This window comes from Habropoda laboriosa, unplaced genomic scaffold (genome assembly GCF_001263275.1).
Source record: "Habropoda laboriosa isolate 0110345459 unplaced genomic scaffold, ASM126327v1 scaffold57, whole genome shotgun sequence".
Classification (NCBI taxonomy): domain Eukaryota; kingdom Metazoa; phylum Arthropoda; class Insecta; order Hymenoptera; family Apidae; genus Habropoda; species Habropoda laboriosa.
The window spans coordinates 559,574-586,506 of record NW_017100229.1 but is presented as its reverse complement, the minus strand read 5'-3'; the positions used below and the strand labels follow the sequence as shown (position 1 = coordinate 586,506).

Sequence of the window (26,933 nt, the reverse complement as noted above, 5' to 3'; positions counted from 1 at the left end):
AGCCATTAATCTTTCCTGGCCTCGTGAATTATTCAGCCGCTCCAATTGCGAAAAGGTGTCCGTTTAAATCCCCCTAACTACTGCACTTTTTCATGCCAATCTTACCATTCTTTTTCCTTTCTTCTTCCTTTTGCTTCCAGTAATTTAATCAGGATCTCAGCGAAACTTTACAAGGTACGCTCAGCTGGTAACGTCTATTAACTGTCACAAATTTCCCGAGTTCTAAATATTCAAGTAAGCACGTCTGCGGGGAAAGTTCGACAGGCGGAATCATCTGTCGATCTGGCTCACAGAGAGAGTCAAAAAATTCACATTATTTTCTCAGCGGAGATGGAAGAACAGAGCAACGACTGAACTTTTGCAACGTGACTCAAGACTGTGCTCCACTTGATCCACTCGAGTTGCATAAAATTCTAATTTCTCAAACGCTCCTGTGCATACAATACTCTAGTACCACAACACACGCGTCTGATAAATTTATCGACTGTAAAGTTCCCCTTTTAAACTGCTCGAGAAAAATGTTAACTCGACGTGCGAGTACCATTTGTAAATATTGAAAGTAACGCTCGTCACAAGATACGGAACGCGATCGAAATTCATCCACAAAACGAACCACAATTAACATAACCAGCCGCGAAGTCGAGGAACGAAAGTGAACGAATCGCTTTCTTGGCGGCGAACGTTCTCCAGCACGGCCACCTTTTTCATCGTTGTCATTGCAAACGAGCCTCGTTACGCCCGACGGTTTCGCGCCTAGCCTTCGCTTAATTGGCAGGACGAGCCTGGTCAAGGATCTCCGTCGGTATGAAATTTCTCGCCTTTAGTCGCGGATCGTTGCGCGTAGGGACGCGGTAGAATTAATTGTTTTCTTTTTTTCGAAAGACAACGTACGCCCGTGGATATTATTTATCGCAAATGAACCCTTCGTGTCTTATTCCGAGACGGCGGGAGAGAGTATAAAAGAAAGATTTAAAAGGGTTCGAGAAATAATTCACGCTCTTTACGACTCGCCAGCTATCTTATGATAATGAACCATCTTTTGCATGCAAAGAAAAAAATGAAACGAACACGTCGGAGATCGACGCGGTTGTAAAGTAGCCGTGTAACAACGGAGAGTGCATTTTATAACGACACGCTAGCCGCCATAACGGGATCGCCGTTATCATCTCGAAGGATCAACGATTCCGCCGCGAGGGAATTACAGTTACGTCAATGTGTGTCCTGTGCACACCGCCTACGTGTTTCACCACCAATCGCGTTGTCCATTCAGCTTCATCATCGATCCGACGTGCGACAAGATGTCGCGGTTTTTCCAACCGAAAAAATCCGCCTCGATCACTTTCTCTTCCGGCTGCCGCTTCGAGACACAAAAGGGTGAGACTGTGCTCCACTTCAGAAGGATTCTCGCGTGTGCAAAGCCAAGAGAGGGGGGGAGAACGAACGAGCGAGAAAGAATGGCAACAAAAAAAGAGGAAAGTCGATCGCAGCCAGGAAACGTCCCGGTAGATATCGAATCGAGTCGACTTGTCTCTCTCGTTAAGGTCCACTTCACCCTGACCACGAACCAGGAACAAAAAGGGGGAGGAGGGGAAGAAAGGGAACGAGATCAGTGGATGCATCGTTCGCGAGTTACGTACCGTTCCGATTTTCATTGGTCGCGGGCCATTTCTCATCGGTGCTTCGACAAGTGGCGATGCGCACCGCGATAAATCTGCCTTCGCATTAGCGGGCAGTTGATCGATCTAGAAACCGACGGGAAGGAATTGCTGACGTAAAATACGACGGCTGTAATAATGATCGAGATCACAGAGATGTGTTGTACGTGGATTGGTGTGCTTTCTAATTTTCTCGTTTGCAATTTATCAAATTAACGTTGGAGGATTATGTATTACCGTATCGACGTCTTCCATTTCTTCGTTTGGCTGGTTCGTTGCACGGATCGACCGTTTGAGTAACGATTTATGTAATTGGAAGAAATTTCGTTTGAGTCCGATTTTATTGTGCCTCGAAGTTTATGATTTACCAGCGATATATCTCCAGTTGTAATTTATTTTTCATCCTATTCCCTCGACTTCCCGTAACTATGGGAAGACTGCTTTATCCAAACTCAATCTGGCATCCTCAGAAGTAACGCTAAAGTCTTCTTGGGTCGTTTAAATTTCGTCGAAATTAAAGATCTTTCCAAATTTCATACCTGCTACATTTATTCCATTTTACTAAAAGATTCTACCGTTAAATGTCCAACTCGATAATCTATAACATGACCTAGCAGAACGAAGAAAAATGTGCAACCTAACAAGATCAAGTTTGCCCGACCATCGAATGCATAATCTTCACACTCTTCCTACACTTGACACGCAACTTCCTCCTCTGGCGGCACGGTTCGCGGGCAGAGAAACGTGAAGAAAAAGGGTAAGCATCGAACGCATCCTTTCCCGAACGTCGTTAAATCAATTCGCGCCAGAGGCGAACGTTCGAGCGTGACAGCCAGCGTGAATCCTCACGCTCGCCGACACTTGTAAACGTAGCTTTAAGGTTACCAAAGGGTGTAGACACGCTACGACAAAGTGGCCGTGGTGTTCGCGGTGTAACGGCCGTGCGGTTACCGGTTTATCGCGCGAGAATGCCTCTGCCAGGCGCGAATACGCTCGACACAATGAACAACCGGGTGCAGAACCAACCGCTACGAACAAACGCGATGGCCATCCTCGAATGATTTTCCAACGTGAATTTCCGCTCGCGGCGAACTGAACGACGCGCGCTGATTAATATTCCTAATTACCTATCCTGGCTCCTTCTCGCCTCGCTAGTCCTGCTGCCTGGCAATTAGCCTGGGTACCTCGTAAACGCCATAAATGATACCTTCTGTCTGGCTAGGTTAATACAGCTCTTGTTACCGGTGGACGGTAGTGATCGATGATCTTTGAGAGAGGAGTTTTTCGTTTATTGTGATCGCTGATCACCGGTCCTCTGTTATTCAATCAATTCGCTCTTTCAAGGATGACTTCTTCTGTTGCGTTCTGTTCGATAGAAACTGTGAAGAGAAGTAATCGAAGAAACTCGTGCTTTCCCGATTATTCATCTTTGATAAGCTAAATGTAAATTTTGCTATCAAAACTATCAACCTATCGTATTGTAAATTTTTCTACATTTTCCGGTGAAAATGATTGGATCTATCTTCGAAGTTAGCACCGAGATATGAAATTAGATGAATTTGAATACAGAAGCAATCCAACTGTAACTAACGTAGAATAACAATCGGAGCAAATTTCCATCAGACTTACCTCACACCTGCGTATTTCAATTTAACCGAGCCACGTTAATTTGTATCCGAACTACCCTAACTACCGCTTCAGAAAGTTTCAATCCCCCCCGGTGAATTCCAATATCGCAAACTTTTCTCGCATTTTCAACGGGAATGATTCTCGCCACACCATTGATAACGTCCGTAATACCAATCTGAACCGAAGGCTAATCTCCCTCTCGGCCACAGTTAACGCGATTCCTCGCGTACAAACGCCGCGATTCGAACCTCGTCCCATCCCCGATATCAGCACATTAAGCACGGAGGAGCTAATGAAGCACAGATAGCAGCCGTACATCGGTAACGACCGATTCCCCATTGATCATTCGCAGAAATTACAAGCCACGGTGGTAGGAATTTCCGATCGATACGCCGGCTGGTTTCGCCGACCATATCTAGCCGGTTGATTAATAATCGTAAATAATCGTTCGATCCGAATATCCCAAGTCTTCTTACTATCTTCATCTCGTACGTTCGTAATCATTCACCTCCTCCTCTCTCTCTCTCTCTCTCTCTTTCTACGTTAGTAATTAACGTCAAATGACGTTCACTCTCGTCACGCTAGATAAGGGTTCCTTCCTCCCGTTAAATCTTCCTCCTCCGACTAATCTAACCTAACCAAACCAACCTTCTCCTCTTTTCCACCTTCTTTCTCCTCGTGGTGACGCATACGAACAACAAGATAGGCGGAGAACTGGTCGTAGATCTAAGTAGTAGTCGTTCGATCGCCCACGCGGATCACTGGCACGCAGTCGAGCAGCCTAATCGATGCGTGTTCCTCTGCGTAAGCCTCACGAGCAACCTGATTAATAGTCGCAATTATTATCCAGGCTTCCCTTCTACCAGCTTCGCAACTAGCCTCGTTCCTGTTTCTTCGCCACGGAAGCCACCGCCGTTCCCTCTCCTATCACGATCAACCCTGCTACTATCACGAACCTTCTCCTCTCTACTCGTCGTCGTCGTCGTCGAGTCGAGCGTGACTGGTAATGAAAGTTCGTAATTAGCGTGGTATGGTGTGCTCGAAGGAGTCCACGGATAATAAGGAGCACCGAGGACCCGCTGTTGCTTCTATTGCTTACGGGCTGTTCCCTAGGATTCCTTTCTTACCACCAAGAGTACCTATGGCCAACATCGGACGACAGACAACGTGATATTAGCCAGTGACTAACGGCCACTCACAGACACGATAGATCGGCGCATAAGCGGCCTGGTAATAGAGCGATTCCTTCGCCGTCATTCTAGACGACCACCGGGAGAACGCTGTCGGTCCATGGCATAGGTGGGCGAGTTTTATCTCGATTCTTCGACGGATAATGCTGGTTTATCGTCGGACGTTTTTCCGGGACACGTGAGTGTTTCTGTGTGGGACGGTTCTGCGGAAACCGAAGCTGGAACGCTTGTGAGGTCCTTCTTGGGAAAGGGTTGAGGAAACTGGGATCGTGCGTTTGGACGGTCTATCGATGGTGGCTTTGCGAGGGTTAATTTATCGTCGGGAATTCAGAAAGGTGGTGTTTTCAATTTGTGTGTGAAAGTTTCATATGTTTTGGAGACACTCGACTATTTCATCCTTTGATTTTTTAAGGCTCGATTGAAATTGGATCGATTGAACGTTGAAAAACCCCGTCTGGAATTCCCGACTCGTAAAGTTCGCTACTTTACAGAAGCAACGACCAGGTCAAAATGTCGGCAATCAGTTCAGGAGCTCGATTCTTCTCCGTGAACAGAGGAGTAAGGAGGCGATCTCGTTGAGCAAACTTGAAATAATCGAGGGAATTCCCGGGGAACGATTGCTGAAAACCACTCGTCGAACGTACCCTCTCCGCGGGCTTAATCGTCGTACGAACCAGAGAACGTCCCGGTAGAAAAGTTAAGTACCAGCTCGAGGAGAAAAAAGTTTCGAGGCGAGCGGTCTTTAAAGGTAATCGATAAAGTAAGAAAACATTCTGGCCGAGCTATTGCCCGTGATTTATCCTTAACTTCCTGTTCTCTTCTTTCACCTCGGCGAAAAAAGGGAAACTTTCGTAAAATCTGATCTGACGAAGAAAATTCGTGAAACTGTTTCGAAAAATTTCGCATATCATCCTCGCCGTTTCTCCGAAGAAATAAAAGTATATACTTGGTAGTTTGATACCGTGAAACAGTGGACTTAAATCGGTCGACTGACCGAGAAATAAGGCACAACCGATGACCTGACACGAATCTCCCCTACGAGGAGCCTCATTGGTCAGGAAATTTGACAGCGGACAGACACCGCCACTCCCTTGTTAACATCTAATCGCATTAAATTGTTTCGTAGTCTGCCAATTGGTCACGTTCTGACCTCGTTCAATGTTACCACGGAGTGGCTCACGCTTAATTTCAGCTGGTCGCCGATTAGATACCATAGAAATGCAGCTTACCATCGAGGTCTACTTGACTTTCGACACTTTGCATCACCTGCAGTGTAATTCAACGGTCAATCGTGCTACAATGTTGATTCGCGTCGATAGAGACCTGTGATTCATCGATGAAGAACATCTTAAATGAGATATTTCCTCCCATAAAGTCGTACTCTCAAACTTAAATTAATGCATTTCTTTTTAATGAAAAAAAGAAACGATTTTAGGAGGCCAGAGTGATAATTAACGAAAAAATGCAATTTCAACGCTAGAAATTAAGGGTTAAAATTTTTCTCGAACTCTGTGCAAAATGATAATTAAAAAAAAAAATGGAATTTCAACGCGAGTACTCAAGCGTTCAAATTTTCGTTGAACTCTGTGAGAAGAATTTCGAGATTTTATCTCTAACCGTTTCTCGGTTAGATTTCACCTTTTTTTCTTCTGTGGTTCTTTCTTTCGTCGTCACGGAGGTGTTAATGACGCTAATGCATCGACCTCCGCCAGAACGTACGCTGTGGCGCATCAATATTCATTAGCGCTTCGTTCTACCAGCCGAATAATTCTGCGTGGCCACGGCATAACCCACAAACCCACTGTGTACACGCGCGGCTATCGCGTGTGAACCGAGCGAACGTTTCAAAGGAATCTTTACCGAACGACGCGAACGATTCACGCGATCCACAACGAACACGTGTTTTCTCGCGAGTCTGGGCTACTTTTCTCTCCGTTCGAGAGAAGAGACAGAGATCTCCTACGACTTGGTAATTACCACAGGTATAACTTCGCTATCTCATTAAACCTTTGGCTCGGAATTTTTCTTGGTTATACTGTGCGTGTTAACGTTAAACGTGAGATGTGAGCAAGCCTAATAATAACTGATCCTCAGACTTGTAAAGTTAGAATTAAAATGGAACTTTATTAACCCCTTAGTTACGGCCTGCTACGAAAATACTATTTATCCTACGTGGCGTGATATTGGAAAAGTAATCGCGTGGGTAATTTCTCATTTTTTCTTTTCCTTTTTTTCGTATAAAATATCAAGCTTTCACCAGTGAAAAAAAATGAGAAAGAGATGATGTTATCGTAAGTAAAGTGTTAAAAATACAACCTGCCCCTGTAGCATCTTTTAAGTTCAAATAAAAATTTTAAAATATCTGGCTCTGAATGATAAATTGCGGTATCAAGACAAAATTAATTGCCTGTACTATGACATACTTCAAGAAAAAACTCTCCACTCGCATCGGTCTGCTCCATCTTACAATTTTGCGCATGCAACTGCTATAAAGAAAACTAATCTCCCCGAGTTGGTACTAACTTTATAAAATAAGGAAAGCTTATTTTACTCCATCTGAAATGAGTTCACAGAGGAGTGATACAAAATGTTGAAATAAAAACGTGAAAAATACACTATCCCTAAATATTGGTCTCACAACTATTCTACAAACAACTTCATTCGACCATTTTCTAATTAAAAAGTCAACAATTTAAATTGTTTCACAGCCCTTATGAAAAGAAATTTTAATTTCACCAAAAAATTATCAGATTTAATTAATAATAGAGAAACAAGCACTGGTATACGTTAAATAACCATCCCTCATAAGTATTGGTCTCTCAACTATTCTACAAACAACTTCATTCAACCATTTTCCAATTAAAAAGTCAAGAATTTAAATTGTTTCACAGCCCTTATGAAAAGAAATTTTAATTTCACCAAAAAATTATCAGATTTAATTAATAATAAAGAAACAAGCACTGGTATACGTTAAATAACCATCCCTCATAAGTATTGGTCTCTCAACTATTCTACAAACAACCTCATTCAACCATTTCCCAAGGAAGAAATCAAGAATTTCAATTATTTCGCAACCGTTATTTAAAAAAATTTGTATTACACCAAAAATTCATCAGATTTAATTAATAATAAAGAAACACGCACTGGGATAGGTTAAATAACCATCCCACATAAGTATTGATCTCACAACTATTCTCTGAACAACCTCATTCAACCATTTCCCAAGGAAGAAATCAAAAATTTCAATAATTTCGCAAGCGTTATTTAAAAAAATTTAATTTTCACAAAAATGATTAGATCTAATTAATAATGGAGAAACGAGCACTGGTACGTATGAAATAAAAAAATGGCGTGCTGCATGGGAAAATCTCGACCTTCCAAGCAGCAATGTTACATTTTCCTCCGATCACGAGACCTCTCAGTTTACACTGCGAACGTGACTGGATAATTTCCCTTTGGAGCAGAGAGGAACTCCCCCACTCTTCGCAACAGTTGATATTTCGCAAGGCTCAACATTTTGTCACGCAATCGAAATTCGTCACACGAGGCTCCGTTACCTGGCCGATCCTTGTACCGTGAAGCGTGCAATATCAATTTATTGCACGACACGTATGAACTTTGCGTTGCACGCGCCTCGATACGCGTGCGTTCACGCGACCACGCTACGACAAAGGGAATCCGTTTCACGCCGAGACACGATTCATGTGGCCGTCACGCCCACGCACCGACTTTTCTCTTCCTCCCGTGGAAACTACCGGGATGCTGCAAGCTTCCACGACTCGAGCACGTCAGCCGATACGCTCAAACTGTCCCGTGGCGTATTATTAAGCTGTTCGAATGTCCAACGTCTAGCAAACGAGCTAAATCATCGGGGACCAGAAATGACGTTCGACGGTCTTGGTTCAACGAGAAACTTCAATACCTCAGATTGACATAACTGGAGGAGATTAATCGTGTAGGTGGTCGAACGCGATTAACTTTAGTCAGAATGTTACTATTTAGGTTTATTCAAATAAAATATGTAGGTCTTTCCAGAGGCAAGGACGAAAGGGAAAAGGCGCAGGCCGTGCCATAAAGCGTCCAAAGTGACGACAATTTTTCCTTTGAATTAACCCTTCGGTGGGATAATACAGAGGTGGGTTTGAATTGAATTCTGTCGAAATCTTCGAATTATTTTGACTTACATTTTTAATATCTATACTTTTTTCAGTTTTGCATAATACGATAGGTGCACTTATACACATCTAATATTTATTAAATACTCAAACTGTGCATTTTTTTATGACGTATTACATGTAGGTAATACCGTTCTATTATGAGAATTGGCGAAAACGTGTTAATAGAAAAAAGCCGAATAAAATCTAACTTATCGTTAAACCCCACGACGAATCAAAATGAAACACATTAGCAACAGAAGCGAAAAAGAGCAACGAATAAAAAACTACATAAAATTTCTTTAAATACTTCCATTTACAACAGCATTTCATACGAAACTCACAACGTAGAAACCCCTCTGTTTGCACAGCAGACGTCTGCCAGGCGGCGAAAAGCGCGAACATCTTCCCCCATGCCCGTCTTATCTTATCAGCATTCCATCGGCGGAATTAGAATGCTCTTGTGGTTGGCCAGCTCTCGTTCGAAACCGCGTAATGAAGGTGTCCCGTATTTCTTCGTTTTAAACGGGCCACGATTAAACCGATATCGCGCTCGTTATCTAAATCGACGACCGGCTTGAACGCTCCCGAATCGTCTGCTTCGAATTCCATCCTTGATAATACGATCTTGCTGGACCACGACCAGTCGAATCGAGCTTGAATTTCATTTCTTTTTCTCTTTCTCTCTCTCTGTCAGGTGAGAAGGCGAGAGAAACCGGGGCATAATCCACACCGCGATTCTCCTCACCTTCGCGAATTTATTTCGACGTGTATAAACGTCGGTGTGTGTGTGTTGAGAGAGGATTGCCGAAAATTCCAGCGGCGCGGCGGCCGGCTTCGCGACCGAACGAGCAGCGTGTCGTGTCCCCGCGACGCCGACCGCGGCGAATCAATTTTATGCAAGTCGTTTACGAGCTCCTTACGAGCCGTCCACACGGACAGAATGGCAATTCCGGCGGAGTCGTGCTCGTAAAACGTTATGGCTGGTAATCCGAGGTTAACTCGGCAAAAACCACACCGGGATCCACCCTCTACTTTGTCTCTCCTGTCTCTCCCTTCCTTCTCTGGCGAACGCACGTTTCTTCGCGGCCAGAACCAGGCCGCCACGTTACAGGCGGAAGTTTCGCGCCAGGAAGTGCGAATCGGTGCCACGAATATATCGGGGGGAACTGTTTAACGACTCGAGAAACAGACGACGATACGATTTTATGCTGTCTCGAGGGACATCTCGCGAGGAGAGAATTATTTCTGCTGTTTTTTCTTTTTTCTTCTGAGTTAATGATCCTCGATAGCGTTCGCCGAGTAGAGACTTTTGCATCGTTCTTTTACTCGTGATATGGTAAGCGAGATTCGAGAAAGTTCCGATTTGAAGTGAAGAGTTTGGAGATGACAATTGGAGAGGAGGAATTAGCGAGGGGGAATGCTTTTTCTCGAGTGACACGGTGTTCAAGTATCGGATCACTGTGTGCAAGGTGTTTCACTTGTAACGAACGTCTAAATTACTTGTGGTGGTGTTCAAAGTGGAAGGAGTGACTTCACCCTTTTCGGTCGTAAGAACTTTTCCTTCAAACATTCAAAAAAATATCGAATAATATTGAAATAAAGGGAGACTTCATGGTACTGCCTGAGAGTGACCAAATAAATGCGGACTAGCTGGGCTGTTTGGACCAGAAAGGGTTAAGAGAAGTTTACGAGAACGTCTATCTTATGACGGTGAAAAAAGTGTCCTCAAAGTAACGTTAAAGGTCGTTCCAAGTTCATCGGCATTCTTTGTTTATAATTTGAGGTCACCTTGAGGTAAGAATGTCGTAGCTCGTTGAACACGCCTTGTCGACAAGAGCATTCCACAACGAGAAACAGATGTAGGCTGGAAGAAAAAATGTCGAGTATGGGTGACTTTATTTTATCCTCACTTTTTACTTTCTACAACGGATTTTCGATGATCCGACCAATTCTTCGATCTTCCCGCTCGGCGATTCGGCGTTGGAAATATCCGCGTTGACAAACGAGCCAAGGTAGACAGCACCGCGGTTGGCTGCTATTTTACTCACGAGAACAGACGAGGTTATTGCAGTAATTTCGAGTAATAAGGAAGTTCAAGGTGCGGGGAATCGGAGTTGCGAAGTTTAATACCGAAGATAACAGGAGAATTTGCACCGTTGTTGTGTCAGGGGCAACGATACGAGCCGGAGGAACGGAATTAACGGAGTGTGTTTTTCCTCGCAATAAGAACGTCTCGAAAGTCGAGCCGCAGCTGCGAACTTTCTTAAACCCTATAATGCGTCCGCGGATCCCTGCGATATTCCGAGTCAGTCTCAAGTTCTCGCAAACTTTACCGAACTCGAGGATGCGCAAGCAGTTTCCGGAGGATCTTATTCCCCTGGTCTCTCCTCCCTTTCTTGTTTCGACTGTTGCCTCACCCTTGCGGACGCTGAGGAATTTTCGACCACGAGAGACCGCGCGAATGCTGTGTGCTCGGAAAATATTGAACTTCAACCCTTTCGCCGCCACAGAGAAATCTTGCTCCACTGAAACTCCCATCTCTGAAGGACTATACACCGTTTTCTCCATCCTCAGAAGACTACAACTCCGAGAGAAAAAAGTGTAGAGAATAATTTCTCAGAATGTTTGCAAACTTGGTATATTTTCGAAAGAATCGAACGGAAAAAGAAATCGGTTGGCGAGACGTCTCGTGAAAGGGTTGAAGATGTGGAAATGCCGCAGATCTAATTGATCGTTCGACCGAGAACAATTCTATCAGAGAGTAAGACTGAGGAAGGTACGAAGCAGGATTAATTTACGACACCAATTTGTCGATCGTTCCCCGGTTTCGAAGCTACTGTTAATAAATACACGGTGGTACCCTGTACTCTTCGCGAAATTTCATGAATATTTCATGGCCAGCCGGAACTTTCGACTAGGTGTGTTTAAGTGGCCCCAACAGATTGCTGTACCTCGCAACGAAACGTCCCGTTGCAAAATACACAGAGAAAGAGAACGAGAGAGAGAGAGAGAGAGACCTGGGTCGAGAGGAATTTCAGCGAAAAGACACATTATGCGCGACCTTAAAAGCCAAACGCGGTTCCTGGAAGGACTATTTCGGCTCCGTTTGTCAGACGTTCGCAGCATTGGCTAGTCTCGACCGAATTCCTCGCGAAAGTGTTCATAAAGAAAAAACGAATCACGTACGCGCCAGTTCTTTCGGTTCAATCGAAGATTAGACTGTGGGACGAGCGCACAGGTGGGGAATGGACAAAAGGGGATGGACGTAGGAGGGCGTCGAATGAATGGATCCGCCTTCGTTCGCAGTAATTTGTGCCCGTGCTCATTTGCATGCCAATTAATTGGCCATGATTACGCGAGATTAATGGCGCCACGCTTCCCGGTCGCCTATATAACGCGTATATATTCTTAAGGAATTAAAAATTATACCATTGAAAAGGATCTCTCCCTCCGACGAGCTTGCGTGTGTTACTTAACGAAAAAAATGTCCATTGAACGTAACCATAAAGTATACCGTTCTTCCTCTCGACAGGCTACGAATTACCCTCCGCATACACATAGTGTATAATAATATTCTATCACATTGGAATTGCTAATGAAATTCTTCGCGATAAAACCGATAATTCGAAATGTTTTCACTTTTGAAAGGAAGACAAAAAGTGGAAGTATAGCGATCGAAGAGGGAAGATACGCGGACGATAGTAGCTCAATGCTAAAGACGCGACACAGATATCCGGTGGATGCACAGGAAGCACGATTATCGACGTTACCAAGCACAAACCACCGGTACACAGAGAGAGGGACAAAAGGGAACTTCTTCTTTCGAGATTCTCTCTCTTTTTTTTTTTCACCGTTGCGTGCGAAAAAGAGTCCATCGAACCGCTTTTCCTTCTCTCCCCCTTCGCCGCCCGATGGCTGGCCTTTTGCCAGCGGATTCCGGCATTCGAGACGTCCAATCAATCTGGCCGCATGGAAAAGACGGAAAGCCCATCTGGCCTCGATATATCGAGAACAGCCCGTGGAACACACAGGCTCGACTATCGAAATTTCAACGTACACGTAGGCAAACGTTATCTCGGGTACGCCACTTGCTTCAACATTTCCCCTTATCTCTCCTCGATAATTAAAATTGCCTGACGTAGATACGCTTTATCAACGGTATTTGCGGATAATTACAGTTAAATAACGCGATCGTTTTCCTCGCTGGTTAATAGACCCGCTGAGTTTCTTTTCTAATTACAAAGTGTGATTATTAGGTAGGCGGTTCGATTAACGTCGAACGAAGGCTGATTGGAAAAGGTAGGAAAATGTCTGGTAAACATAGAAAAATAGTACCGCGAGTGTTTTCACGGTTGTCGGTGAATATTATCTAATCAGCCAGCCTTATCTATACCCCTTCGCTATCCCTATTTTTTTCTTCTTCATTCAAACAGAACTCATCTATAAATTGTTAGGTTTTCGCGTAAAAATACCTCGACATTCCATAGGTGTTCTCGATAAGGGTGCAATCGATAGTTTTCATTCGGTGGATTTGCGTCGTAGAAATGTGAATTAGATTTGCCGAGAGTAGTATCGTTCACCGGGGAAAAATTCAACGGGTTTTTTTTTTTTAATTGATCGCGATAAGATATTCAAAAAGCACTCGACGATCCGAGTTCGCTAGGAAAAAGAAACGTCCAAGTTGGTGCGTTAGCAAAGCACGTTCCGCGAAGTACGCTCGAATTCGTCGCAAAGTAGAAAGTTGGAGCAAGTAGCAAGTGTTGGCCAGAATGTCCGCCGACCAGAAACCTCGGACACCGTCGTGCAAGCCACGGATACATAAGACGTCGTCGTGAACGTCAAGAATTCCACGTCTTTGCTATATATAAGGGCTGGTGCACACTAATGCAATAAAGCAACCGTAGCACGCTCGTCGAAGTTCCCTCAGCTGTCCAGAACTGTCTCCTCGGACGATTTGTCGAGGGTACCGAGGCCCAAATGGTAAATTTAACGCCCCTAATTTCAATCTTTCGGTGCAATTCTGAAATTCGATTTTCATCAATTTCGAAATATGTATATTCGCAGGCGTGCGTCGAATCAACAGAAAATCACCGCGCAAATCAATGGAATCGCGAACGAAAGACACTCGATTTCAATTCGATCCCAGCCGAGTTGTAAAATAAATAAAAGAACGCTCTCAATATCAATATCCCCAACCTCCATCGGCCCCAATTACCGTATCCCCAATTATCCCGCAATTCCAGCGAGAAATCGGGGAGAACCGACGCCTCGAGTGTTCTCCACGCGACGCAAGGCGAGCGTGCTCCAATCTTGTACGGTGTGCACGGGCCCTAAGTCCGTCGCGCGGCGAATTTAGAACGCAACAAGAAGAAACCGCGTGCGCGCGGGCGACACGGCTAAGGAACGGAGGGAAAGAAGCAGAGAGCAGAGAAAGAAAGAAAGGAAAAAGGAGGAAAGAAAAAAAGAATCCGTCCAGTGAAGGGAGGAAAAGAAACGTTGGATGGAACGCGGCGCAAGTACCTCATTGGTGGAACCGTGACCGTTCATCTTGCCGTCACCTCCGGTATCCCATTACCGGTCTGCGGCGAAACGCTCCAAGGATCGTTCACCTTCTCGCATCGGTTCTCGAAAATGGCGCATCTCACTTTGTCCGTCCTTCTCTTCTTCTGTCTTCTCTAACCTTCTTTCCTACACACACACACGCACATTTGGTCCTCCTCTCAACTGTCCTCCCTTTTTTTCACCACATCGAACGAGACGAAAGAGGCAGGCGAACGTGTTACACGAATTCGTACCTGACGGACCACTCTCGATTTTCGTTAGGCTTGGTCAACGCTGGTCAAGGTCACGCCACGGCTACTAATTTTGCCCGAGTGTCTCTGAGAGTTCGACGACCCACCTCCTCGTGCTTCGTCGTCTCTACTTGGAGCCTCGGCTTGGTCCGCCACACGACACACGAGATTTCAGGAATTTTATCGCGAGATCGATCGTATCGGACGATTTATCGAGGCCTCGGACCCGAACACACTCGAATCGTCTTCGTGAAAGAAAACAGTCGGGAAGGTCTGTCCTTTTTCCTTTTCAATTCGGACAGATCGTCGATCTTCTCTTTCGACGGTAACACGTTACACACTTCACTTCACCGACGATGTATCTTCGTCGCGGTACATCGGAATGAGTTATTGGAAAATTCGTGAGATTACGCGTGTCGATGGTGAAATCTGTTTCTCAGTGGGTTAAAGTCTCTCGTTGCAAAAAATTGTGGAAAGAGAGCGTAGAATACGTGTATCTCGATGGATCGAGCACCGGCGACGACGAATCGATCTTTCCCACGTCCTTCGCGTTGGAGCGCTGTTCGCGGACTGGAGAGGTCCGCATCGCGCGTGCACGGAGCCCTTCGCTATCGCCGCAGGTAGACACCCCACCAAATATACGCGGAGACCGGCGAGAAAATTTGTGGTCGAATCTTAACAACCCGCTGTTACACCGACGACGTTAAGAATTATATACGAGCGACTTCCTGATTTATCGTACGCAAAACTCCATCGTCGCTGCCGCGGAATATATTTATTTTCCGGTATAATGTATAGACAGCGAGGCTTATTTATCGCGCGTTCGTTACTGCAGCGCGTGAAAATAATTCACACTTCAGCGGCGCGTAATGCGCCCGATAGCACCGACGCCGCGCCGGTGAGAAAATTGGATTTTCGAGGAAGCTTGTTAACCCTTCGCCTAACCGTGCCTTATTTTGCACCGGTACACACACACGTACACAGAGGTACGTGCAAGCTCGATGGTTCTCCCTCTGTTAAATATGGCCCCTCTGAAGTTAATTGAAACAGAAACTTCAGTTGGATCCTCGACGTGACGTAACTTATTGACCATTAAAATTATTATTCGCACGAATGATAGTACGCGACGGTGGAAGTAATGTGAAAATCGTCGATAGTGTAGCCGACGGTCCGCTTATTATTAGCTTCATCAGCTTGCCTCGATAGATATTTACCGTGTGTCTTAATATTTCAAGTGCTTTGACCGTTCTTTCTCTGCCTCCATTTGCATATTTGAAATTAATGTCTTCGGAGCTTTTCAACTCTATCAGTGCAACTCTAATTGTCTTAATTGTTAAATCTAAATAAATAGATTGCAGTAACACGTTCGAAGTGATGCAAGATAATCAAGGAGACATTGAACTTTAACAGATTTCACGGAAGCCCCGGGAACAATTTCTTTCGTAATAACAATAAATCTCGACCGCTGTCAATTGATCTCTACCTCGCGTCTTTCGTATTCTCGCACAGTCGTTAATTACCAAACAAACAAACGACGAAAAAGTGGTAACGCCAGTTTTAAAGTGACACGAAAGACAATATGTTTGAAGATCATCAAAGAGACGTTGAACTTGAACGTGCCCCGACGGAGGGCCTCGGAGAACGAATATCCCCGAGGATAATTCCTTGCATAATGGCAATAAATCAATGACAGAAGGATAGGTAGGAGCGTGTCCTCGTAAATTCTGCCTACTTTCGCGACACGACCGCGGCGAGCCGCTCAATCACGGACGTTATTAGTCATTAGCCGTTGGCCAGCGAGTCAATGTCACGACACCGCGAGTGGACGACGTTCTTTTCGTAGGACGTTCTCGTCTTACTATACGTCGCCTCGATCCTCGTCTCGATCACCGTTCCCTCCTCGTTCGATCAATAGCCACGACCCCGCTACGAATCCCGTTACAGCCCTCGCACGCGATCGCATCGATTTTCCTTCCGCGATTCGAAAACGTATGCGCGCGAGAGAGGTTCGCCGCGACGAGGTGATTGCTCTCGAAAACTTCAGTAGAAACGGTCTGTACCGTGTCGGACAAATTTCGAGAGCACCGTTCCCCTCCCCATCTCTGCGGGAAATTTACGCCGGACAGAGGGTTTAAAGTGGAATTAACCGGGGCTCGATTCGACGTCCTTCGAATGAATTTAAATTAAGCGCGGTTTAATTGTGATTCGATTAAGAAGGAGGGTTTCGGTAGTGACGGATCGAATGCGGGGGAATTTTGAGCACCTGAGGGATTATTTTCGTGAATTTCGTATTCTCTCGAATGTCGGGATTTGGGAAAGATGCGAATTTGATAAAGTTGAAATTGTGAAAAATTGAACCGAGCAGAGAAATTTGTGCCATTTTGGAGAATTCTTTGGAGTTCAACACGTTGAATGCCGGACCAATTCTGCCGAAATGAATTTTTTATTTTGTAAAATAATATGTCAACAGTTAGAAGTAAAACTATTTAAACATGCGTGAAAATTTTGCAAATATTACCATTTATTCAAATTAAATGCTTTTTTACCGATGACCCCCACGGCATTCAACGTGTTAATGCAATTTAATTCCACCTCTCTCAAGTGTAAAGTCTCGAGCATGTGAGTAGTTTAGAAAAATTGAAATCTGCCTTTGAAAATTCGCAAAATTTTGCACGCTGGTTAAACGAAACGTGATTCAATCCCAATCGCAGCAGGCAAAAATTTCAATTTCCTCCGACACCCACTTGACGCGCCTCCCGTTCCCCTTAATCAAGCATCGTTCCCCGTAGCCCGGTTCCTTCTATTCATCTCTGTTTCTTAAATCAACGCCGAGCAACAATCCCGCATTCATCACGAACAAGGGTATCAACGCGGATCATATCCGAGCTGCTGATGATGCATCAGCTGGCGCAGCGTGTTCGCAACGGCTCGCGAACGAAAATAAAGGGAAAGGAGATAAAGACGATGTATCAGGAGGAACCTCTCGCCTGTCCACGGAAACAATGGCATACACCAGCAATCCTGGACTCGGTGCTTCCTTTAGACTCGTTCTTCACTTTCCAAATTCCTTCTCTTTCTCTCCCTCAGGCTCATTCCCTCGCTCCATCTCTCTCACATTCTTTGTCCCTTTCACTCTTTCTTCCTCTCTCTCGCTACAAATTTATTCTTCCTCTTCATTACACAGTGGCTTCAGAGCAGCCACAAAGGAACCATCTACCCGGCTTAATATCGACTTTACACCTGGAGATCGAGCCTCGAAGAAAGAACTTCTAAGAAGAAGAAGAAGAGGGAAGAAGAACAGAGAGAACTGGGGACGAAACGTCTCGTTTCCCCGGTTCTTGCCGGCTGTTTACAATCCTGGAAGGCCGAGGTGGTGGTACACACCGTGGCAGCCAGCACCAGGTATGGTAGCCGCCTGGTTTCGTACTTGGCGAGGACGAGATGTGACCACGGTTTACAACGGTGGACGGTCGATGCACCTCGACTGAACGTAGGCTGTTGCCACAGGTAAGCCTCGCGCCGTGTTCTCTGCTTCTCCGCCAACCCGCTAAAAGGGCTTGCTCGTTCAACCTAGAGTTCCCCGGGGCTCCTCCCTCTTCCTCGAGCTCGAGCTACCAGTTCACCGCGAGGATGACCGTGTGCACGAGGAACAAGGACGCGTCCAGAGGTTCGCGAATCGAGACTACCGTGACACGGTTCTCTCGTAACGCTTCGAAAAGCCACACAGAGAGAGAGAGAGAGAGCGGAGCTGTTTGATCGGAAACTGCGAGGAAGTTTCGCAGCAGCAACGTCTACACATAGGTTCGGTTCGTTACCGTCGGTGAAGCAGCCCCGACGGTTCCTGGCTAACTAACGACGTTCACGAGAATTTCGCGATAACTGGGCTTGAGTTGCTTTTAGGACGTGCAGCGAGGTAGAGAGCGAGTTTCGGCGAATTTCATGAACGAGAGAAAAGAGAAGCGACCTTCGATGTCAAGGAAACATCTGGCCTTCTCCATATTCGACGAACGACGTCGTTCGTTAGAGCTCGTTCCAGAGGTTCTCAGCCGGGGTATTGCATGCCTGGATTCCAGGAGAGAAGGCGTTATGGCTAAACGATGATATCAATACCCTCCTCCTCCTCGTCGCGCATACCAGCGGCGTATCTCGCGAGATAGATGACATGATGCATGGGCCTGTTCGTGTATACAGTAGCGTTATAATGTTACACGGCTGTGTGGACGATGATGGTACTTTCTAGCCAATTTTCTGCTACGCACAGAGCTAGGAGTTTGTATCAACAGGTTGAGTGTAAAAATGCACTCTTGCTATATAGGTATACGAAAGTTTAGCAACCACGGCAGAAATAATTTTGTGCAACAAATTACGTCACACTGTCGTACGAGGGCTGACGTTTTACAATACCACGAAAAAAGGCTCGCGGATGACGCGACTCCTGGAAGGGGACTCCTCGATCTGCCTCGAATTACAAAACGTCCAGACGAAAACGTGACCTACGTTGAATTCTTCTGGAGAAGGAACGTTACCGGTGCGGCTTTTGTGGCTCCGCGAAAGGGCAATAAGTGTTCTGCTGGTCGTAAACTAATAAGCCGAAATCGCCACAACGGTCCACGCGATCATACAACCGGAAGAAGATCGATCGTTCGATAACTCTCAAGGGTTGTATCTGCTCGTAGATCTCCCATTAGCCTCCACGTATTTTTACTCGTTAATATCGGGAAATGCCTTACGAACCTCCAATTAGACTGGAATTGCAATCTTTGTCGTCCTCCACTCCAGTTGGATATTCAGCTAAATCTACCTTCGCTTTCCGATGCGATCCTAGTTACCGCACTAATTAAACAAAATACCTTCCTCTATCTTTTTTTCAACGCTCTTCTCTCGATCGAAATGTCACAGGTAAAAACTGGCGATCGCTAATTGCCCGCCAACGGTGACAACAAGCGTTCCAAGCGAAAGTCACGGTACAACACGAACCGGGACAAGACTATCGTGTCGGTTTTAACGTGTGTCCGACTGTGTTAAATGTTAATCGTACGAAGACGTACGATCCTCCTCCCGTCTACTTTCACCGGGCTGCACAGGCCTGAAACGGAACCGACTCTTCTTCTTCTCCTCGCGCCGCCGGTAATGGAGCTTCTCGTCCAAATAGACGTATCAAAGAGGATCTGGTTGGCCGGGGGACCGTTTTGTTCACGGTGTGCCACCACAAAACCTTCGTGTAACAAACGACGTCTCGCCACTCACAGAAGGAAGTCGTGCTCTCCTACTGTCTCGGGCACGTTCTCCTTCACGTCCACCGTTCATCCTTCCGCTACACTCTTCTTCGTCGTGTTGTCCATGCTCGTCTATTCCAACCTACCTGTACACACGTGTGCTACACGTAGCGTATAGATCTACCTCTCTGTGTGTCGTTAGATTCTGTAGGTGCACGGTATGTTCATGCGAGTGTGACACAGGAGCACTTCAAGATACGAAGAAGGTAAGGTAAGTAAGGTAAGGCTCGTGCCCTGCCCGGTGACTGAACCCACACACCGTTTCACAGAGAATAACACCGACACCACGATACAGGTGTTGCGAACGAGTGTGTGTGTTGGTCGCATCGACAAAGAGACTTCGAGGAACCGAGAATCTCATCGACTTAGCCAGGCTCCATTGGTGGCGTGCTCGAATTAAGATGCATCTACTAAGTGGGATCTTTCTAGCCACCAGCGAACGTGGTGGTTCACCGTTGATCGCTTCCGGTTTCACGAGACGCGCGTACTCTCGATACCTAGTCGTATTCTACGCTGGAAAAATTTCACGATAGATCGAGGCAGGTTCGTTGGTTCGTTTGAGAACGTTTTGTTGGACGTGTTCGAGCCAAGGCGGATTTGTTTGAGTACCAGGAAGTAACGAACGGCACAGTGCTCGTGCGCGAGAGCCTCTTCGTGTACCAACGAGAGGGTTCTTCTCTTCGGGTTCTTCATTCTGTCACAAGGTTTTCTCGGAACGCGACGTACGATCGTGTACGCTAATTCGCGAGAAATGACGCGCGATAGTGACGGTCTAATTGCCCGGTGTTTGAGTGAAATCGTATTTCAGAATGTTTGCTCGACTCACCTTGTCCTCGCAGGTCTTGTGGCAGATGTACTTGCAGACTGAAATGGAAAAATTCAAGCTTAATAGCTCTTCGTCGTTCTGTGTGATGTTGCTTAGCTTGAATTCTCATTGAAAATACAAAAATCACAATTTTTGTAAATATTTACTTTGGGTACGCGATGCTCTTTATTATTCATGTCTATTTTTTTTAAACGATATCTCGCTAAGAATACAATAAAAAATTCTTAAAATGCAAAAGTAAAATATCTACGACATTTTCTGACCCATTTCCTCGATTTATTTTTAATTTGATTAAAATTTAAAAATGTAGATAGAGTTGAATTTAAACGTTTAATAAAATCTGCATTAAAAATGAGAACTGTGTGTGAAATTATTTTCTACGAATGTCCAAGAACGTTTGAGATAATGGAAAGGCGCCTCGTTGAAATATTCGATACTGTCCAATCGACCAAAGTTCAAATTGCCCTCCACTTTTTTACCGCCGCGATCCCACGCGGCTTTTTTACCGTGCACAGCTCGAGCAGAGCTACCGACAGAACCCTTTCGAGTCAGCTGGCGAGCGCAAACCGTAGGGAATGAACTTATCGACTCACCTCTGCAGCACGACGCCTGTTTGATCACCGCCTGATGGCACAAATGGCACGGACGTGGCTTGCGCAACTGCTTCGTACGGAACACGTGACATTGCGGCTCGAAATCGCTCTGAAAAAGTGAATCCGACAAAAAGTCGAGATTAATTAAAATCGATAATTCCAGCTCGTCGAGAAAAGTAGAACGTAAAGTGACATTTGAAACTTTATCCGTCTGACACGCTGCAGACACTCTCCCATGCTTCTTTTTCCATGCATTTTTTCAGCTCGTTTAATTAGTGGATAAGCACCACTTCACCGGTCCGATTCAATGAGGTCTAGACGGTCTAAATGAAGTGGCTGTTGAACGTAGCCAACGGTCCGCCAAAAAAAGCACTACACAACCACTCGAAAATTATTATTCACCAGTTCGTTTGCTCCTTCAAAATTCGGCATACTAGACACGGTGAAGAAATTCGAAATTCGTCGAACTTACTCTGAAGAAGAGAAATTATCTGCAAGCTTTCTCGTCAAAGGTACCAAATAACGTAACTTCAAAATTGAATATACGAGGCACACGTTCGAAATTTATCAAAGATGCGAGAAGAAGAGAAACTATGTGCCAGCTTTCTCCTCAAAGGTGCCCCAAGAAGCGTAAGTTTAAAATTGAACGTGCAAAGCACGGAGAAGAAATTCGCAACTCGTCAAAGATACAAGAAGGTATTATCTTGGAATTTTCTCGTCAAAGTTACAAAGTAGCTTAATTGCCTCTTATTGCTACTTCAAAATGAATTATACAAAAATTCAAATGTACTTGAGACATGAGAAGAAACGATCTGCCATGTTTCTCGCGAAAGGTACCAAGAAGCGTAATTATTGTCTCTGGTCGTTTCAACTTCGACGCTCGATCTGTTAAAGGCGTACGTATGTATAAGCGTAGAAGCCGCCGTTCTACACAGAGAGGCGGTTCGCCAAGTTATGCGCAAATAAGCGCCTCGAGCAGCTACGAGAGGATCCCGCGATGCGCGAGTTCCGATTACAAACACGCAAACACACACTCGGTTCTCTTCCATGGGAAGCGGATACCTAGGGCTTTCACCCGCCGCGTCCCTTGTCGATCGATCGATCAATCGATCCACGCATTCGCAGAAAACAATCGGTGGATAGGAGCCAAATTTTCCGTACCGCCGCTCCGCGCGTCGTCCGTCCCCCTTCGCTCGCTGCTTGGCGATTCGACTCGCGACCGGAGGATAATTCAATCGGCTTTCAGGAGGAGAATCTGATCGTGACTACCGATTAAACGAGGGAAGACGTACCGCTCGTGCATTTCCACGGATTATTCGCCATTCATTTCGATCGTTAAGGGGCTCGCCGCACGTCGAACCGCGGTGGAATGCTCGTAAGGGGAAAAGGAACGGCTTGGTCAGACCGGTTGGACCATCAATCGAGTTACGCAAACCATTGACAGATTTGTGCGTGTACTTTCGATGTTACCGGTTCAGGAATGATTGTCTTCAGAATATTAAAAAGTCAACGAATGATAATTTGCTATTGAAATGGACACGGTATTTCCAGGATTTTGTGGAGACATTTTTCGAATGTTTCGTAAATGGAAATAAAATAAAATGTCACGTACGTACGTTACTAAAATGAATTTTGGAACAAGTTATCATTGTTTAATTACAGAATAATTACACGTGTGTTAACACTTCGCGGTCGTATTTTCCGTAGGCATTGGGAATTATTTTTTGGTATCGCACGCTCAGTCAATTATTGCCTAAAAAACGTACAAATTTTATTCAAATGAGTTTGTTTAAGCTGTGTGTATATTTTTTATTTTTTCTCCCCCGTCTCTGTAGGCAAAGGATCCACAGAGGGTTTAGAAGGTAGAAACGCCTTGTTGGGAATATTTGAGGGTTCGACTTTGAGGGTTTGTAATTGTTTAATTACGGAAGAATTACGAAAGCATCATATTCTCGTTAATTTAATCTACCGTCGAGTGTATCTTGTTTAAACCTTCGCTCCAAGAGCACTCTCTTTCTGTTTCCAAAAATGATCGTGTATCACCAATTAAAACGAAGTAGTAATTAATTACATTAACCGACAATTTCGATAAATTTAATTACTTATCAATGATCACTGTTCCCTGCTTGCAGAGATAAAAGTCTAAATTTACGATCCTTATCTTATATAATCCTAACAACAAGCTCGTAATCATTTTTTCTCTACTACGCTGTTAGAAAACATGTCGATCGTGAACGTAAGCGTATCAACCTTTGCTACCGTTTGCAACTTGGAAGTTGATCACCTTGATTACTTCTGGTATTGGTAAATTCACATAACTCTTTCATCTCGCGAATTATCTCGTTCTGATGGATTTATGAATCGATTAGAAGAACTTTTCATTAAATCTCTAAGGATACCTTCATTCACAATTATATCTTCTTCTACAATTTCCTCAAAATACAAGAATAAGTAATAAATAGTAACCAAAAAAATTAAAAAATCCATTGTTGCTTCACGAAGAGGCAACAAAATTAGTAGAATTGATTCTCCACAAGTTGTTGGATACCTCTAAGCTAGTCAGTATGTTTGCATTTACTACTTAGTTTAACCTATTGAACTCCAAATTTTTTAAAAAATTTTCTTTTCAACAACTCGTCAAAGATTTTAAGAATTTTATTTGAAATGCGCTTCAAAAGACATTTGGCCGATGGGAACTGATTTAAACAATTTCTTTTACTAATTATATTTAATGTACCATTAAGGGTCATATATTACTCATCCAGGGGAAAAAAATATTGCAAAATATAGTACATATTCAGACTGGCAATTTAAAAATTACTTCATTCATATGTGAATATAACTAATGTCGAGTCACACTCGACAAAGGAGTCCAAAGGGTTGAGATAACAAATCCTCAAATTCTGTCCATCTTCTTCACAGTCACGCGTCAACCCCGAGTCACCCCCAGGAATATCTAAAAATGTCCATTCGACCTTTCCCTGCTCCCACTACCTCTAAGATCTCACCGCCAAACAATTATAACATACACCGACGTCTAAGCTCCTGAGCGACACACGTAGAATTGTTACAACTATAGTCTAACTGCCTTACAACTTGCAAGACTTCCCTGTCCAAAAGTTTAGCTAAATAAAATGTGATCATTTAAAACACCAAGCATGGGAGTCTAACAAAGCTAACCAAACGCAAAATTCACTCGTATACTGAAAGAAAAAAAGCGAGATTCCTTGCTCCGTCGATTCGCGGAGAAACGATAATTGCAACGGATACATTTCTGTGTCATTGGTTTCACGCAGGCTGCAATTAACCCAATAGCAAACTGCACGCAACATCGGCCTAGCATTCCACGCACATTCCCATGCTTTTCTTATCGTGGAAAACCTTCTGGATTCGTCGATAGATCAACGATCCTTGCGTTTCTCCCGTCGCGTTCGACTCGCGTCTCCAGGACAATAACGGCGTTTCTCGAAACGTTCACGCGATAACACGCTCGATAATGGGATCCTCGATGAAAATTCAAACATCACCGTTCACCGTGCAACTTTATCGCCGGCGAACTTTTGCCACGGTTATATACCAAATAGCGCAGCATCGTGTGGCTCGCCGACGTAGATTGTAAAATACTGAGCCATTAAGAGACCGTAATATTTCGTAATTATCAGTTTTATCGGCCGGGCACGAGTCACCGGTTGAATTATTGTGACTCGACAAATGCGTTCGCCAAACCACGGAGGCGGAAGAACGAGCTTCCTTATTGGTTACTGTATGCAAAAGCTCTTTCTCGCTGCGTTCTCGTTGTCATTGTGAACGTGCTCACGTAGCTTCCATTCTTCCTCGTGTTCCTCTTGTTTCCTTTCCTTTTCTTCTCTTTTTTTTTTTAATATATATATACGCGGAACAATGAATCGCGTTTCTGTATCAGATACGAGAATGATCTATGCCCGTGTATTTGTCGAAATCGTTCTCTCGATCGCGCGTTAGATCGTTCGAGTATTATTGGTCAACATCGTAAACGTTCGTACACACTTGTTTGAAGATATATTATTTCAACGTATCGTGTGTGCAATGTGCTGATTTTTTCAAATAAATATTGCACATTGAAAGCGTCTTAATAAACAACAAAAGTTGACACACGTGAAATGATATGAAAAGTGTGTTTGACAACTATTTTTTGCAAATATCAATCTTCATATGAAACAGAATAAAACTCCGACGAGGGAATTTAATATAGTGAATATAGTATTAATATTGGATGACTAATCATAAATGCAAGAAAAAATAAACAGAGATTCTGGAGAAAAATGCGACGAGAACTTTCGCATAGACCTAATACCACATGTGGTCAACTTGTTAATTGATTATTCACGGACCACCATCGAGTGAAACGTACACATGTAACGAAAGATGATTAATTAAGATGGAAATCTCCAAGGCGATTGAATAATTTCGTTCGTTATAGGGTTAATCGATCTTGAGGAAAAATTTCACCAGAGGCCTTCAGGATCAGCTAATAATTGATGTTCCATGGAATCTCCAAGCTACTTAATTTCACCCTTCTCTATACGTAATGATGATTTATCATCCGCGACGAGACATGTTCCTGCTGCTGGATAAAAACAATACGCTCTTTCCCGTCGTTGTACGATTTCACGGCAACTTAATTCTATCTAGTCGATGTTGCTTGGTAATTGTACACACACGTATCTCGATAACTAATTGCCGGATTCATTAGGGAGAGTGACCTTTGATGCTCGGCGAATAGCAGTCGCCATTGATCACGTACGATTAATTGATCCTTAATCTTCGAGAAAATCCATCGAAATCCTCTGGTCGTCGGCTTTATGACGGTCGGTCAAGCTGACTTCTTTCTCGTCCACCTTTCTCTTCGAATATTCCACCACCACAAGAGGTCGAGGTCGTCGTTGAATCGTATTTTTTTTCCAAGCTGAAGACGCGGCGATGTTCGTGGTATAGAAACGCGAAACGATTACACCCCGACAGAAGAAGCTAGGAATTTTATTTGATCTTCGACGCGAGGCGAAGCATCGTGAGAAATATCGAAGAAGGACGAGCATTTGGAATTTTAATAGTTTTGATCGCTGTGGAATGTTGCTTTGGTATGCAAAAATTCGAGGAGAATTGGATTATCGAAGGATCGGGTGGGAAATTCGAAAGGTTGAAAATATCGAAGGTGAAATTCTTGGGGAAACGAGAGAAATATGAAAATTGAAAATTCGATTTTTCTCCCCTTTTCCATGGTAAATCATACAACAAACGATCCACGACCTGAAAATTCTCTGTTGAGAAACGCAATTTCGCTTGGAACGACACCGAATCCAGCGATCCTTTGCAACCTCCGGGAACATTCGACAGTAGCCCGCCAAAGCGCCTCGCTCTACCCCGGAAAATTGAATTCCGTGGACGCGCGTGGCAAAAGCGTAGCGCGGAAACGCAATAGAAGCCGGTAGTGGGTACAGTTTCAAGCCAACCAGCGTGACGAACATCGGTAACGTTTAGATCCTGATGCACACCGGCGGAGGACGATATTTGGAATTGTGTGGACGAGAACAAACGAACTGCGGGAGAAACAGACAGAGAGGGAGAACAAGAGAGACTGACAAATGGAGAAGATGAAACAAAGAGACACAAAGAAACAAAGAGACCCAGGAAGAGACAGGGAGAACCAGAGAGATCCAGGGAGAACCAGGGAGATCCAGGGAGAGACAGGGAGATCCAGGGAGAGACAGGGAGATCCAGGGAGAGACAGGGAGAGACAGGGAGAGAAAGAGACACAAAGAAACAAAGAGACCCAGGA

At 44.5% G+C, this 26,933-nt stretch overlaps 1 protein-coding gene across 1 annotated transcript in view; it reads right to left on the bottom strand.

The window, feature by feature from the left end:
- The window catches only part of LOC108571422 (tensin-1), a 116,711-nt gene extending 102,055 nt beyond the window's left edge, over window positions 1–14,656 (bottom strand). Inside the window, exon 1 of the mRNA XM_017933454.1 lies at window positions 14,152–14,656. Coding sequence (XP_017788943.1) covers window positions 14,152–14,178 — 27 coding nt within the window. The 5' untranslated portion in view covers window positions 14,179–14,656. The remainder of the gene's footprint in view (window positions 1–14,151) is intronic.
- Window positions 14,657–26,933: the final 12,277 nt, after the last annotated feature.